At 38.0% G+C, this 17,778-nt stretch overlaps 1 protein-coding gene across 1 annotated transcript in view; it reads right to left on the minus strand.

Annotated features, from left to right (window-relative positions):
• LOC137294514 (uncharacterized) overlaps nt 1-17,778 on the minus strand; it is a 36,296-nt gene continuing 18,518 nt past the window's right edge. Inside the window, exons 13-18 of the mRNA XM_067825548.1 lie at nt 6,246-6,354; nt 5,178-5,317; nt 3,954-4,354; nt 3,311-3,408; nt 2,416-2,472; nt 1-1,519 (exon numbers count right to left, since the gene is read on the minus strand). Of these exons, the coding sequence (XP_067681649.1) occupies nt 1,494-1,519; nt 2,416-2,472; nt 3,311-3,408; nt 3,954-4,354; nt 5,178-5,317; nt 6,246-6,354 (831 nt within the window). The 3' untranslated portion in view covers nt 1-1,493. The remainder of the gene's footprint in view (nt 1,520-2,415; nt 2,473-3,310; nt 3,409-3,953; nt 4,355-5,177; nt 5,318-6,245; nt 6,355-17,778) is intronic.

Below are 17,778 nucleotides of genomic sequence, written 5' to 3' on the forward strand. Positions count from 1 at the left end.
CAAAGGTAAGCAGATTTATTACTGTGTTCAAAATATCAATTATTAAAAGACAACACGATGTAAAAATATCAAAACAACAAGATAGCGACAGTTCCGCCTTTACATCCGTCATGTGCTGTGTCTGAGGAGCGCTGGGGTGAGCATCTCAGAGGACTTTCTTTCCTTCATCTCCGAAATTAAACACTTGCGATAATCACTTATGAGTAACACTCTAAAGCCTCGCATCCATATCATGGTGATTCATTTCCAAAAGAAAATCTTACAGCTTTCCCCTTGCTCAAATGTACGATAAAACCCTGTTTACCCAGCAGTAACAGTTCCAGTGTCTGGAGTAACGAGTCCTCGATCTATGGCAACATTATCTTGACGTTCAGCTGGAGACATTGTCCCGAATGTACGGTGTCTGGACTATCAAGGTTATCCCATTTCAACACCAGAACACTTAAAAGTCGGCACAAAAGTATGAAAGTATGGGGTTTACAATAACCACGAGGGGCACGTAGATCACAGATCGCATCGTAACACGGAACCAAGATTAACAATAAGTTAAGATTAAGTTACGGAAGAGACATAATTCAAAGAAACCATTATCTCCAAGGTATACACATGTATTATACGACTGCTTCATTTGCTATTAACATTTAAATACATCAAGATGGGGCTGAACCAAAAGGGACAATTATTCTGGATGTATGTATCCCAAGATTATAAATGTATACTAAGATTATGCATGGGTTGTTACGCTATCTCATGGACAATGATTATATTGATTACAAACCTGTACAACAGATACAGTACAAATAGAGGTAAAACACATAAAAACAAATAATAAAGGAGAAATATGATTTAACTGTACAACGAAACGCCATGAGACAAATGAACGTACTGCAGCGCGATTATACAGATCACGAAATGAGTTGTGTCCAAATCAAGGATTCAGTGATAAATAACAATAAAATACAAACTTAACACTAATACTGTATGGTAAGTCAAACATAAACCGCAAACGACGACATGCTTTCCTAAAATGTTTAGCAAGCGAAATAGGAACAAACAGGGTACACTGAAAACAGCGAAATTCACATTCATATATTCATTTGAAAGCACATGGGTTAATACTGTCAGTTTAAGCTACTGGCAAACGGTGTGCCTCGGAAACACGGAGCCGCAAACACAACACTGATGTCATGAGCTTCTTGCATCAACATAAACAGTTAAAATTTATATTTGATTTCTGGAAATATAAAGACATAGAAATCCAGTCGAATATTTCTGAATAACACATGGTTTGTCAATGTAGTGTTTCAGCATTCCCAAGAAGCACTCAAAAACAGTTTAAAAAAACGATTAACGAAAATGAAACAAATACAAGTATTCATAACTGGAATTTTAAAAAAAAATAAAGTAAATAAACATCATAATATTAGAACACTGGGTCGCAAATTATGTGTTTAAAATCGTCTTCGATTTCCTCAGCACTTGAATTTCTATCTCTATCTGGCTGCAAGAAGCTTCTGGCCTGTGGACAAAAAGGAACACAGTTCAAATTCAAAATCTTGTGAGTTTAGTTTCTTTTCAGAAGCGAAGTATCCGTAACTAAGGCATTATTAAATCATATTGTAAGTAGGTATCATCATTTACTCAACATCCGCAGCATTGATGACGCTGGTGGTGACATCATTCAAAGATTGTAAACGCCTCTTTGTTTCCAATGAGCATGGAAGGTGCTCTGGAACGACCGGAACCAATAAGTATGCGTGATGGATGCCTTTGTTATGTGTACCGTGCCGTTAATGAACCTTTGCAATGTCAAATACAGATTCAGATCATGATACACAATGTTGAAATTCACAAGCATAATTGTAGATTTTAAAGCAGCTTGTGCCAGCACGCTCACTAGATACTCCAACTGGAGTTGTCTCACTTAGATTGGGTTGAGCGTAAGGGTGGGCATTTCAAGTACGTTTGTTGTACTATCAGTTAAACGCCAAACGCAAAGGCGTATTCGCTGTCACATTGCATGTACAGCGTCGTTCAAGACCATTTTACTGTACACTCACACTAGAGGTCCTGCACACTACACATACACCTAGAGAAACACGGCCTACCTTATTATTATAAATGATGTTACACTTTTGAAGTACGTTCAGATTCTAGTATTAGTTTTAGGTTTCGTCCGGAAATCGAACCTACACCAACAGAATCAGACCTTATATCGTCAGCGATCTAACCCACTCAGCCACCGGCTTTCACAAAAAGTAGGACAATTTGTAGTCTTGATCATGAACTTCCCATACCCCTTTGAAGAGTGTTGGCATGGCTCCACGGCCTAAAGCTATGGGTTAGAAAGTAGTCACATGTAACAAATGTTTTATATGGGAATTGCACTTTCGCAGTAAAGACTCAGTGACGTACCTGTCATGGCTTCCGGCTTCATGAAATCATTTAATGTTGTTGACAGGTAGTTGTTCCCTGTGAAAAAGCCAAGGAGACTGCATTGCGGTTTACATAATGTTTGGTGCAATTATACAAATATGTAACTACATCTGCGACAGAGACGGTGCGACAGTAAATATGTCGTTATGTTTGTTTGTTCTTTAATGTCGCACTCAGCAAAATGTCATCTAAATGGTGGTGTTCTGTGGATGATCGAATCTGGACTAGACAATCCTTTGACTAACACTATGAGTATCAGTCTACGTAATAGGGTCAACCACGTCAGCCAGCCTAACCACCCGGTCCCGTTAGTCGCATCTCACGACAAGCTTAGGTTGAGGAATAATGAACTGCGCAGGTATAGACTTATAAAGAAATCTGCTCAATGGACTCTCCAAGGTGTGACGAATCGTGACATCAAGCTCCTCTCGGGTAGAGAACTAGGTTGATCGCAAGGCATGACGTATGGTAGAAGTGAATGTGTATGTATCTCTGGGCTGAGATGCGTGTGGTTGAATCAACTCATTGCCATTATACATGCCTGTCAGATAATCTCGGTTAACATTTGGGGGGTTCCACATTGAAGTATTTGCATGAACTATCATGAAATGAAATTTGAAATAAACCTTTATTTATTTCGAAATATTTCCCTCTTCGTTTAATTTAAACCTTATTTTTGTTCAACACAATACATTATTCTTTTAAAAGTTCGCACCACTGTACAAACTATCTAGAAGTATCCTGGTAACTGTAGTTTACAGTCAAACGATATCACTATTCCATTGGAGCCATTGATAACGTCAGTGCAGCGGAAATAGCCGAGTACATCCGAGTGATTAGTCACAGTTACAACAGACAAAACTGAAATACTCACTTCCTGTGTTGTCAGTATGGAACAGGTGCGAGTTTTCGATTGTTTTCCTCGACAGTGTGTCGTATTTGTCCAGCATCCGCAGCTGATGAGCGTTCATCCTGGAAACATTTTGTTAATGATCCAATAATGAGATCGTATTACATCCACAAGAATATGAATGTTGAATCTGCTTGGGAAAAGCAACAATACAGTCACTCACGTGCCTATCGATGAAACAAACAGTTATGGTTATAGGGTGTAGAGGGATCCTAGTTGCGTCTTCGACATTATGTTTCCAGACTTTCTTTGACGTTCAGATAACACTTGGATAATATTTGGATCAAATTCAGTTTGCACGTAACCACATTCAAAAGCACATTCAGTCATATCAATCGAATTGCAACGATCCAATGATTTTACACTAATTTCAAAAGTATAAAAAAAAGTTTTTGAAAGTTAAAAAAAATAAATTCTAAGATCACTGGTACCTAGTGAAATAAAATTTATGATAGTTGCTGATTATACATAGTATGTTTGTGCATATTGAACTAGTGGCCTAAAATACTGAATAGTATTGTCTTTCTGTCTGATACTGGGTGACGTTTGAAAGATTCTAGAAAATCGACGTTACGGTTTATAAAATAGGCGCGTCCTGAGAGTTTACCTTCTTCTTCCAAGCGGGGTATAATCACTCTTCATCACAGAGGTATTAAAGGCAGGTTCAGTCTTGGCCGGCTCAAACTGGTTCCGGATGGTCAAGGCCTCTTTGCTGGAAGACACGAACGGGTCAGCCGCCACCATGTCCTGAGTGTTCTCGCTGATGTTCAAGTGGCCGAACTTCGAGTCCGGAATAAATTCGGTCTTTCCAGCGGCAGGTTGGTCTTTATCTGTCTGGGGGCGGCCATCAAACTGGTTGACAGTCTCGGAGATGAAGTCAGGACCGGAATATCCAAGAGCGAAGTGGGTTTCCTTGCGCATCTGACTTCGATCTCGACATTGTTCCTCTCTTTGTCGTCTACGGTTCAGGGCATGGACACCACCCATGAAAGCACCCGCAAAATTATTCTGAAGCAGAATGGTACACACCAGTCCATCTCCTCAGTCACGACCAAATATATTTTACAATGTTTAATGATAGGGATGTATCATAGCTTTGGTTTAAGTATCTCGTTACACTGAATACCCTGGCATGCAACCACAATGTGTCAACCGATCACAGAACATTGCCTCACAAAATCATACTGATCATCAGGGCCAAGATTTTCGAAGCTCTCTTAGCACTAAGACAGTCGTAAGTGAGGTACATTAACATTAATCTAAGACCATCTTTGCGCTAAGAGAGCTTCGAAAATCCAGGCCCAGCAGAGTAAGCATCAAGCTATGACTTTCCACGCATGCGCATGTCACTTCCACAACTAATACTGACAAACACTAGGATAGTACGTGTGTCCACTGGGGTCGATGCTTCTAGAATTACTTATTAAGTTCAACTCGTCGTTTTAAGTAGGTATCACCGTTTGTAGGATTTCATGTTAAGCCCAAAACGTCCACGACTACCGATTGGGAAATGATTTGAACAGTGTTACTGCACTGACAACCTATGTTACAAATGTATTGTATTGCAGGAAACCATTCTTTCCTTCAAATACGGACAGTTGTAACTGAACCTACATTAAGCCGGACTATGACCGAACAAAACTAAACAATAATGACAAAGCTGAAAGGGGTCGTTTGTGGCTTTATATAAATGACGCTCACGACGATTGGGATCATTCCTTTAAATGTGGAATCATGATCTGAGTAATCTGTATTTATGATGATATTATATGTTATGCAACAGTGTATAGAAAAGCGACTATGGACAGTTGCAAAGTTGTCTCCTACTCACCTCTGCCTCACTGAGGCGTGGCAAGCCCTCATAAGGAAGGGCGTCATTAGTCCGCAAATAGTCAAACTCTACCGTAGGAGCCTTCTCCGGCTGCATGGGCGTGTAGTCGCTAGGGGGGCTAATATAGTCACCATGGGACACTGAAACAAATACAGACATTGCTGGGTGTTTCCATCTGTACAACAAAGGAAGCATCCTTGATAAAACTGGTAGGCTGCAGTACTCGTGAAGATCCGGGTTAGAAATGATCTTCAGCAACCCATGCTTTTTGTAAGAGGCGAGTAACGGGATTGGATGGTCAGACTCGCTGACTTGGTTGACACGTCATCATATCTCAGTTGCGTACATCTAAGCTGATGTTTTGACCACTGGATTGTTTTGCCCAGAATCCATTATTTGTAGACTACCGCGATATAGCTGTAATATTGCTGAGTGCGGCGTAACACTGCACTCAAGTCAGTCAATCAACAGTTCATTATTGAAACTAAATCCTAACACATAAGTTACTTTAATAAGAAGTTGGTTGCATCGTTCTTGCACAATGAGTTGATACGTAAAGCATTGGTATATTACAAATGTTACTGAAAACTTAATTAAATCTTAGGATTCCTTAAAACGTATAAATATGTGTGCAAGCTCTAGAAGCAATTGTGATATATCGACACCTCTGTTGAGAAATTTGTAATGTATCTGCTTTTTTATGTGACCAATAATATACTGGACGAAAATAGTCAGGGATATATGTAAATTTTGAAATGATGAATACTGATCTGATTATTCGTTGACAATCTGATGAAATATCAATCATAAAAATACCAATATCTCTAAGTTATTTTCTCCACTAAGGACTAATACCTTTGGAATTGAAAACCACATACTTTATAACTGACCTTGACCTTGTGGAATCCATAAGGGTATGAACCTTCATAAGGTGAAGGTCAGATTGTATGAAGGTAGGGTAACATTCCCGCAATTCATCGATTCATGAGATCCTTCATTTCATATTATTCATCCAATGGGTTCACACAGTTTCAAACGATAACTGAGCGAGAACGTTGGGTAACTTACGTGATTTCTGCCTGTCGTCAGCGTGACGTGAAGGGTCATACGACAGTTTGACGTTATCACCATGGCGACGTTCAAGGTTGCTCTCCATAGTGGTCTTGCCATCAGTACCCTTAAACAGTGAAATTATTTAATGCTAACAGAGGAGATATCGGTTAGAATCAAGTCAAATGGCCTATACGAAAACAGGTTTATCCCCGGCAATGCCATTTGCTTGAAGGGGATATTTGTATGAAAATATACGAAAGTATATCCAAGTTAAATGCAAAGAGAAAGCGTAGTATTAGTCACATAAACTGGTTGGTGAAAGGACAAACTTTGCTACTCGGGGTTATTTTATGTGAGCGTCAATCCATGTGGACAACGTATGAAAGTTAACGACTTTCATACATCAGTAAAACAATGAATTCTAGTTTTCTTATTTGAAGGAATGTATTGAACACGTCACAATTTAATTCTGGACTCACAAAAGTCCAGAAACTCTCAGCACTGTGGCCACTCTCTCACACGCGATTTCGCAAAATTAAACAGGCAGCTGTGTTGTATGTGTGCTAAGGATGAAAAAATGAAAATTTTTTTTTTCGAAAACTCAAAATTTAAACTCGCTCGGGCGAAAAACATATTGACCCATGGACGAGAATAATTAATTCCATTGAAACTACATGGGTTTTTTTTAGGCTTTGCAGTTTTTCAATTAATGAACGTGTATTTATTAGTGTCTTGACACGAAATTAAGCTTATTTTGACTTAATTCGGCTAATTAAGAGTGATTTTTCAAAAAGTCTCGCCCATGGGCGAAAACCGTTTGGTCCATGGGTGAGAATATTTACTTTTACTCAAAATACACCTTTTCCCATGTTTTGGAGGTTGTGAATGGATGAAAGTATGTTCATAAGTATCATGTCACAAAATTCAACTCATTTTGAATCAATTCCGTTAATTTAGAGCTATTTAACAAAATCTCATCCATGGGCGAAAAACATTTTGGCCCATGGGCGAGAATATTTCCTTTTACCCCAAACACATCTTTTCCAATATTTGGAGGATGTAAATGAATGAAAGTACATTTATGAGTATCATGACAGAAATTTCAACTCATTTTGACTTAATTCCTCTAAATGGGAGCAATTTTGAAAACTCTCGCCCATGGGAGAAAGACATTTTGGCCCATGGGCGAGAATATTTGCCTTCACTCAAAATACATCTTTTCCTGTGGTTTGGAGGTTGTAAATGAATGAGGATATATTTATGAGTATCATGGCACAAAATCCAACTCATTATGGCTTAATTCTGCTAATTGAGACCGATTTTCAAAAACATCTCGCCCATGGGCGAAAAACATTGGGCCCATGAGCGAAAATATTTCCTTTTCACTCCAAATACATCTTTTCTAATGTTTTGGAGGATGTAAATGAATGAAAGTGCCAATAGGAGTATCATGACACAAAATTCAACTGATTTTGACTTAATTTTGCGAATTCAGGAAGATTTTTAAAAACATACTCAAAATACATCTTATCCTGTGTTTTGGATTTTGTAAATGAATGATGATATATTTGTAAGTATCATGGCACAAAATTCAACTCATTTTGATTTAATTCTGCTAATTTGTAACAAGTACAAGAATCTGGACTTCCACTTAAATTTTCATAGCTTTTTTATTGTCTTTGAGGTTGTAAATATATGAATGAAAGTGTGTTTATAATTATCACGACAAAAAAAATGAAATCATTCGGGTCTTAATTCGACTAATCTCTCTCGTGGACGAAAATATTTTCGTTTGCTTGTTTTCTTTATTTTGCAAACATATGGTTTAAAAATAGATGAAATTCTAATGAAAATTCAGTTTAATTTCGTGAGTTTAGTTTTATGTCACACTCAGCAATATCATAGCAATATGGCGGCGGTTTGTAGAAAATCGAGAAAATTGGATCAGACAATCCAGTGATCAACAGCATGAGCATCGACCTGCACAACTGGGAACTGATGACATGTGTCAGCAAAAGTCAGCGAGCCAGACCACCCGATCCCGTTAGTCACCTCTTACGACAAGGATAGTCGCCTTTTATGGCAAGCATGGGTTGTTGAAGCCCTCTTCTACTCCAGATCTTCACGGGTCCCGAACACAGAGCTTTACTTCCAGCAACATATACAATACACTTAGAATACTAAGCCTTGAGATTCTTTTGAATTTAGGTTTTCTATAAATATAACAAAATTCAACCTATATCTATGAAGTTGAAGTTATTTGTGAAAGCCCTAATCAAGAGTGACCAAACTCCAGTGACTATGCTGGGACACATTAATAAACGGTGTTGTAAGATCTTTAAACTGTATTGAAATATGTCTTGTCAATTCCGCTGACATTCGCCAAATGTACCTACCCAGTTTAGCATGTTTCGTTTTAATAGTGTGGTCTCCATTTTTAGTAATTCCCGTTTGCCCGTCCCGGCTTTTCTTCGTCCGAGGTTTTATGGGGTATTCTCCTATTTGTCACACCAGAAATAATCTACAAATAATCTGCAACAGGGGTAGGTCACTCGCTTGTTTTCTTTACCATTTGTACTAATTAGTATGCGCCTCCTCATGCTCCAATGCACACAGTGACCTGATTCGTCTCCATCGCAACTTTAACAGTACTTCAGCCAGTTTACTGTATCAGTCGAAATCTTACAATGAATGGATGAATGAAGAGCAAGAAGTATATGTGAATGAATGAAAGAAATAATAAAAGAAAGAAGTGCATATGTGAATGAATGAAAGAATAAATGATACACCACGGCCATCCCTTCCAAAACATGCTAAAGAACGCAAAACATGTGTTAACATCAGCTTGTTATTGTCTCCCTGGTCAGGCGTAACAATTGTCAGACAGGTTAAAACAACAAACCATCTGGTTGACTGCACAGCTGCCTGTTGACGTAGTATACCCACATCACCTACTTTTCCTGCGTAACCTTCATCTATATCACCACCCTTAATATATTGAGCAGAGAGCACAGAAGGCCCTACAGTTGTAACCACTGAATCGTGGCGCCTCTCTGCTCACAAGTTCCCAAGTGGGGTGTCCTTTTCTACCTTTTCCATTAATCTTTAAAACATCTAACAAGCTCAACGCATGCGTTTTTTCACTCAAATGTGATGTTATACATATCATAAGAGTATTTTTTATGTGTTATTCAGTTGATAAATTATCATTTCATGATACATATATGTACAAAATTTTGCTTCGATTCTGTAACTACCCACATTATGACATTTAGACCATTCTGATTTATCGAGTAAAATACGATTGTATAGTTTTGAGTTTGAATCTTGGCATATTTTACCGGTTTGCCACTTTTGCACTCTACCTTTTTAAAGGGGGCGTGCATATTTTGGTGTTGTTTTAGTATTCCATCTGTTCATTTGGATTTATTAATTTATTTTTGTTTTGTTTTGTTTTGTTTTTTTACTGCTAGTGGGCCTGTTAGTCTGCTTTGATAACTGTAAATTTATTCTGAGGTTTGACGAGCGGAACATGAAGTGTTGTTATGATGTATGTCATGTAATTATATTATTGGCATGGAGCGACATTGATATGTATGTTTATGCTTGCCAATCCAGTCCCGATTACTTGAGGAGATTAGTTTAAACTATAGATCAACGCATCCATACTATTAATGTGTAATCATTACATCGGGCTATGAGGAATACGTAATGTAATCAAGATTGACTTTGCGTTTACTTTTCTATTCATTAAATAAATTTTCACTATTTTTGCTACACTCGAACAGATTTACTTTGGGTTTCGTGATTGTGGTCTCTAAGTATTTTAGAAATTATGTTGTTGAGACAACTGGAACTGTTGATCTGCAGTCTTTCAAAATTCATTTTCACGAGATATATTCTCCCTTTTTAACAGTTCTCAAAATGAACATATAGCCGTTTACACAAAGGTATCTTCCCGTAAAATAAGTAGGACGAAACGTGAAGCATAGCAGCTTTACTGAAGCCATAACTGATTGCCATAACTGAAGTTGTTAAAATGATCCTGAAAACTGTCATTTTACCAAGAAACTAAATAAGTCATTACTAATGGAAGGAGTGAACTGAAAGCCCATTTTATTAACTGAAGTCACTGATTGAACTCGCTAACATCGATTCACTTACATTCTGGTACACGTGTCTTATTTCGTTTCCTGAGGACACACATTTTACTTTTTTTAAAGAAAATCCGTGTCTAATCCCATAAAACAACACCGTTGTCACTACACCAAACGATTTTGACCTCGACCCAAAACAAAGGTTTAACTTACAGGACTACCTGTAAGATATCCCTTTCTTGATAACGAGTTTAACAGCTACGCCGAAATGCTGCTTACCTTATAAGAAGTTGTATATCCATAGAACATTCGTATTTTTATCCAAATGATCATGACCTGAACAGATATTATTTTGTCAGAGACTTCATGAGTGGTTTTCAAGTTCTAATCCACACACTGATTTCCACTTTTTCATCATTTTGACTTTTATCTCAGTTTGTTGAGTATCTCAGCATAACTGGAATGGAAACTGAGCGGAACGATGACGCTTTCTGTTTCTTCCGCGTTCACTTACGTAATTTCCGCAAAGCGCCTACGACAATTTGCGCCGAAAAAGTTATGTCTCGTCCGCTGGTCTTGTTTATTGGAGTATAACAGCTGCCGCTTTCAAGTGTATTTTACTTGTCATATACAAAATTCATCCATGGATCACATTAGGTCATTAGGGGACACCAGCTTTGAAATGAACAGGTGTTCGTGAGTGTATATGGATGAAAAAGACTGATTGCGCAAGACGCGCAGCCAAATATCTCACATTCAAAGGAAATCTCGAATTGATTGTTTTATAAGGCGTCGAGCTGACCGGTTGGTTTTGGTGTTGTGTATAAACCTCCTTTGCAAGAACTTTGTCAAGCATACCTCCTTTGTCCTTTTGCAAGACCTGCACATATTACTCTTTGAAAGACATTGACATTTATGTGCAGGTGCTCTGGAAAACCTTGTCCGGCACGATATTCCTTCCAGTTTAGTTATTGTATGAATGCTGCATTTCAATTTTGGAAATGTGCTTAAAACATATTTTGATTCTCAAAGAATGTGGTTCGTTTAGCAAGCAAAATATTGCTTTGATTAACACTTCACCAGTACTATACAATATTACAGAATACACAAAACCGGATACACAAAAACGACAAATTATAGCATTGTGATTAGGGGTATATGGGGTAATAGGAATCCCTTTTTATCCACCGAGACAAGCCCTACACGCCCTGGTGGGGTGTGGATTCGGGGAGGGGGTAACGGAGGAGATGACCAAGACACACGTACTCCATACGCTATCATGGTCTTCCTTACTGCTTGAAGATCGACCTTTTCTCACTGTGGTCTATGATGACTTCGGTGAACGGAAAAGAACTTATTCACTTATTCAAAACCAGAAAATAGTTGATCCGTCCACGATTTTATCATAAAACACAAAGCTTGATTTTTTAATTTTTTAACAGAAAACTAATTAACTTGTCAAAAACCTTCTCACAAATGTTCAGTGTTTCTACAAAGAGCTAGTCAGACACAACAAACCATAATTCTATTTTTCATGTTTACTTATATGATAGTTGTATTTGATGTAATGATATGTATGCATATGTTATTATATGATGGTTCATATGGATGACGACACATGCTTCATTTATATTTTGTATTATATGCTGTATGGGTGAGGTACTGTAAAGCTTGTTCACCAGTCCCAATCAGAGTTACAAAACACACAAAAATACAACAACATGGAGATGTGTGGAGAAAATAGAGACATATGGAGAACAGCAATGTCATAACTGAACAGAAATCATTCCCTCTATTGGTGAAGGCCGTGTGGGATTAGTTAAACAAAGAAATCTAGTCGACCATGCCTCCTAATCCTCTTACTCCTTAAACAAACGACTTGCCTGGGCTGTCTAAAATTGAATTGAAATTTTTGTAAATTCGATGTTTCGGGTATTACGTAAGGAGGTAATCAGTTGTCAACACTATGGCGTTCGACCCTCCGGACATGAAGGAAAACCAAATACGTTATAAAGTACAGTAATGTGGTCACTATGAGCGAGGCAGACAGTCTGATGAGCACAGCTCATTACGGAAATCTCTTCTCTTTGGAGCTGCTCGTTGAGACGCTCAAGCCTTCCGTCAAGTTCTTCTTTATTCTTTATTGTGGCCACTGTGTCACAATATGCAGTTTACATTGCTCACAGACCCTCGATTCACGATGACACCAACTTTCTCGACTACTGTTCGTGCGACGACTATCATTCAGCAATTGGTTCCACAGCTCATTCTTTCACCGAAGTATTTGTGTATGTGTTTTAGCTCGTTAATTAGCGTAGAGAAGAGTCTTCTGCTATTCTCGGGCATTCTCGGGCACAAGTTCTCCAAGGTAGTCGACGCTCCGGGTGTCATTAGAACAGTGTTGAGCACTGTCAAACTCCACTGCTTTTCGACAGTCCTGTTGTGTATTTGATAAAACAATCGACAATCCGGATGTGAACCAAAAGAGGATGCCACCATTCTCATCGGTGGATGAAATGGGATGAAGAAAACCCGCATACTCTTCATCACATTGCTACACCGTATTTACCATAACGAATGTTTAAATATCACTTTTTGTAAATAGAGCATCAAAACAAGCTGAAACCATGTATCATATTAACATGGTACTAACTATAGTCGTTTCGAACCACTGCTTTACAGTTCACTGACTGGATGTAGGCTTTTCCCACGTGGCGGGGTAAAACTTAATGATCTATTCTCCCTCGCAAGGCCACGTGAACCAATCAGAAATGGACATTCTTAAATGGGGTAGGAGAAATGTGCCCTGTACGTTCTTATGAACCTTGATCTTTTAGGTACATTTCATCAGTTGTGTACAAATAATGGTCTAGAATAATGTTTCAAACACTTCAATACGTATTGATGCAGGGGCTCCATATATGTTCTTGTTTACGTACCGCTCGTCAAACGTCAGAATAAATTTACAGGTATGAAAGCAGACTCACTCGCTGGGCCACTTGCAATAAAAAGCCCAAACAAAGCAAAAATAGGTAAATCAGTTAATTTAAACAAATAGATGGAATACTAAAAAACACCTAAATATTAGTATGCACGCCCCATTTGAAAAGATAGAGCGCTAAAGTGGCAAGATTCAAACTCAAAACTATTCAATCGTATTTTACTCGATAAATCAAAATGGTCTCAATGTCATAATGTGGGTAGTTACAGAATCAAAGCAAAATATTTTACATGTTTATGTACGATTTATTTAGCAAAGCCAGAAAAATCCCAGACAAACACGGCCGCTTCTCCTCAATACGTGGGTTTGTGAGAGTGAGGGTACTCCCTACAAGGCTCACTCCCATTAGTTAACAAGGCGTCCTCCCATTTTATGTATTTTTTACTCGATAGGTACGGAAAATTAATTAGGCGATGTGGGTATGTCATGACTGGTTGATTTATCAGGATTAGGTGAATTGGGTATGGCAGAGTCGATATACTATGATCATAGGGGATTTAGCAACCATGTTGGAGTGAAGGAATGACAAAACTCTGTGATAGATTAATGAGTGTCTTTTTTAAGCATTATGAAAATGGGAATGGTAAATTAACACAAAATGCCCTAGACCTGTCCAGCGTGTCATACATACATAAACATACTCTTATGATTATGTATAACATCACATTTTAATAAAAAGATGCATGCGTTGAGCTTGTTAGATGTTTTAAGATTAATGGAAGAGGTAGAGTAAGACACCCCCACTTGGGAACTTGTGAGCAGAGAGACGCCACGGTTCAGTGGTTACAACTGTAGGGCCTTCTGTGCTCTCTGCTCAATATATTAAGGGTGGTGATGTAGATGAAGGTTACGCAGGAAAAGTAGGTGATGTGGGTATACTACGTCAACAGGCAGCTGTGCAGTCAACCAGATAGTTTGTTGTTTTAACCTGTCTGACAATTCTTACGCCTGACCAGGGAGACAATAACAAGCTGATGCTAACACATGTGATCTAACGATAGTTTTGCGTTCTTTAGCATGTTTTGGAAGGGATGGCCGTGGTGTATCATTTATTCTTTCATTCATTCACATATGTACTTCTTTCTTTTATATCTTTCTCATTCATTCACATATGCACTTCTTTCTTTTATCATTTCTTTCATTCATTCACATATACTTCTTGCTCTTCATTCATTCATTCATCCATCCATTCATTCATTCATTCATTCATTTTAAGATTTCGACTGATACAGTAAACTGGCTGAAGTACTGTTAAACGCAGCCAAAGTTGCGATGGAGACGAATCAGGTCACTGTGTGCATTGGAGCATGAGGAGGCGCATACTAATTAGTACAAATGGTAAAGAAAACAAGCGAGTGACCTACCCCTGTTGTAGATAATTTCTGGTGTGACAAAAAGGAGAATACCCCATAAAACCTCGGACGAAGAAAAGCCGGGACGGGCAAACGGGAATTACTAAAAATGGAGACCACACTATTAAAACGAAACATGCTAAACTGGGTAGGTACACTTAACACTACTAGGTAGGTACATTTTGTGAATGTCAGCGGAATTGGCAAGACATATTTCAATACAGTTTAAAGATCTTACAACACCGTTTATTAATGTGTCCCAGCATAGTCACTGGAGTTTGGTCACTCTTGATTAGGGCTTTCACAAATAACTTCAACTTCATAGATATAGGTTGAATTTTGTTATATTTATAGAATACCTAAATTCAAAAGAATCTCAAGGCTTAGTATTCTAAGTGTACTGTATATGTTGCTGGAAGTAAAGGGCTTCAACAACCCATGCTTGCCATAAAAGGCGACTATGCGTGTCGTAAGAGGCGACTAACGGGATCGGGTGGTCAGACTCGCTGACTTGGTTGACACATGTCATCAGTTCCAAATTGTGCAGGTCGATGCTCATGCCGTTGATCACTGGATTGTCTGATCCGAACTCGATTATCTACAAACCGCCGCCATATTGCTGGGATATTGCTGAGTGCGACATAAAACTAAACTCACGAAATTAAACTGAATTTTCATTAGAATTTCATCTATTTTTAAACCATATGTTTGCAAAATAAAGAAAACAAGCAAACGAAAATATTTTCGTCCACGAGAGAGATTAGTCGAATTAAGACCCGAATGATTTCATTTTTTTGTCGTGATACTTATAAACACACTTTCATTCATAAATTTACAAGCCCCAAGACAATAAAAAAAATATGAAAATTTAAGTGGAAGTCCAGATTCTTGTACTTGTTACAAATTAGCAGAATTAAATCAAAATGAGTTGAATTTTGTGCCATGATACTTACAAATATATCATCATTCATTTACAAAATCCAAAACACAGGATAAGATGTATTTTGAGTATGTTTTTAAAAATCTTCCTGAATTCGCAAAATTAAGTCAAAATCAGTTGAATTTTGTGTCATGATACTCCTAATGGCACTTTCATTCATTTACATCCTCCAAAACATTAGAAAAGATGTATTTGGAGTGAAAAGGAAATATTTTCGCTCATGGGCCCAATGTTTTTCGCCCATGGGCGAGATGTTTTTGAAAATCGGTCTCAATTAGCAGAATTAAGCCATAATGAGTTGGATTTTGTGCCATGATACTCATACATATATCCTCATTCATTTACAACCTCCAAACCACAGGAAAAGATGTATTTTGAGTGAAGGCAAATATTCTCGCCCATGGGCCAAAATGTCTTTCTCCCATGGGCGAGAGTTTTCAAAATTGCTCCCATTTAGAGGAATTATGTCAAAATGAGTTCAAATTTCTGTCATGATACTCATAAATGTACTTTCATTCATTTACATCCTCCAAATATTGGAAAAGATGTGTTTGGGGTAAAAGGAAATATTCTCGCCCATGGGCCAAAATGTTTTTCGCCCATGGATGAGATTTTGTTAAATAGCTCTAAATTAACGGAATTAATTCAAAGTGAGTTGAATTTTGTGACATGATACTTATGAACATACTTTCATCCATTCACAACCTCCAAAACATGGGAAAAGGTGTATTTTGAGTAAAAGTAAATATTCTCACCCATGGGCCAAACGGTTTTCGCCCATGGGCGAGACTTTTTAAAAAATCACTCTTAATTAGCCGAATTAAGTCAAAATAAGCTTAATTTCGTGTCAAGACACTAATAAATACACGTTCATTTATTGAAAAACTGCAAAGCCTGAAAAAAACCCATGTAGTTTCAATGGAATTAATTATTCTCGTCCATGGGTCAATATGTTTTTCGCCCATGGGCGAGATTTTTTAAAATCGCTGTCAGTTAGTAGAGTCAAGTCACAACAAGCTGAAATTTGTGTCATGATACTTATTAACATTTTTTCATTCATTTACAACCTCCAAAACATTTATTCTGGATGAAATGAAACACTTTCGCCCATGGGCCTACCCATTGGCCACTGTTCGCCCATGGGCCTGCCCATGGGCGAGCGAGTTTAAATTTTGAGTTTTCGAAAAACATTTTTTTCATTTTTTCATCCTTAGCACACATACAACACAGCTGCCTGTTTAATTTTGCGAAATCGCGTGTGGGAGAGTGGCCACAGTGCTGAGAGTTTCTGGACTTTTGTGAGTCCAGAATTAAATTGTGACGTGTTATTGGCATTCACAGACTGTTCGTTTGATGAGGTTGTAAAAACATTCATCTGGCTCGCTGGTTACACCTGTTATGTTTTTTTGCGTTTATTTTTGTAACGTAAAATGTTATTGATATCATATCAATGCCGTACAAGACCGCCAAACGTTACCAGCGGCCGAGTCTCGTTTTGAGATTTCTCCAATATCCAGTTTTCCGTTTGACAGAGGTCGCTGTACGACAGAGCACGTGCTGCGCGGAAGAATATAAGGCGCGTAGTGATGCAATATACAAGTGAACAGATGTATCAAATAACACTGATTAATATTTATATATCCAGTTGAATGAGTTGGTCTAAACAATTGGACTGGTTATTGTACTAAGTTACGCATTGGGACGTAATCCAGTCCGTTTCTCTTTTTTTTCTATGTTTTGGGTGTGCTTGACAACAAACGACTGGTATTGAAGAACTTAAAAATACATTTCCTGAAACCATATACATATCAAACTAAAACATATATACTGACGGTAAAAAGTAACCAAGTATGTACATGATGATTTCTTCGTAGGTAGTAAGATTTGTACATATGTTTGCACAAGTAAAGACACACGAAAACGTCACTCAAACACACTCAACAGAATGAAACCAGATATCATGCTGCACATGGATAGTGAAATCTGCGAAGGTACTCGGGACTTGCACAATGCAAGTTTGATGGCACGTCATTCCTAATCCTCGACATACAATATAGAAATACGGTGTAACTGAAGTTTAAAGTTCAAATTCATTTGTAAATACCCTTTTCTTATGAAACAAGGAATTGGAATTCAGTGTAACCAGAGTTGTTTGTGG

The sequence above is a fragment of the Haliotis asinina genome, chromosome 8, assembly GCF_037392515.1.
Source record: "Haliotis asinina isolate JCU_RB_2024 chromosome 8, JCU_Hal_asi_v2, whole genome shotgun sequence".
NCBI lineage: Eukaryota > Metazoa > Mollusca > Gastropoda > Lepetellida > Haliotidae > Haliotis > Haliotis asinina.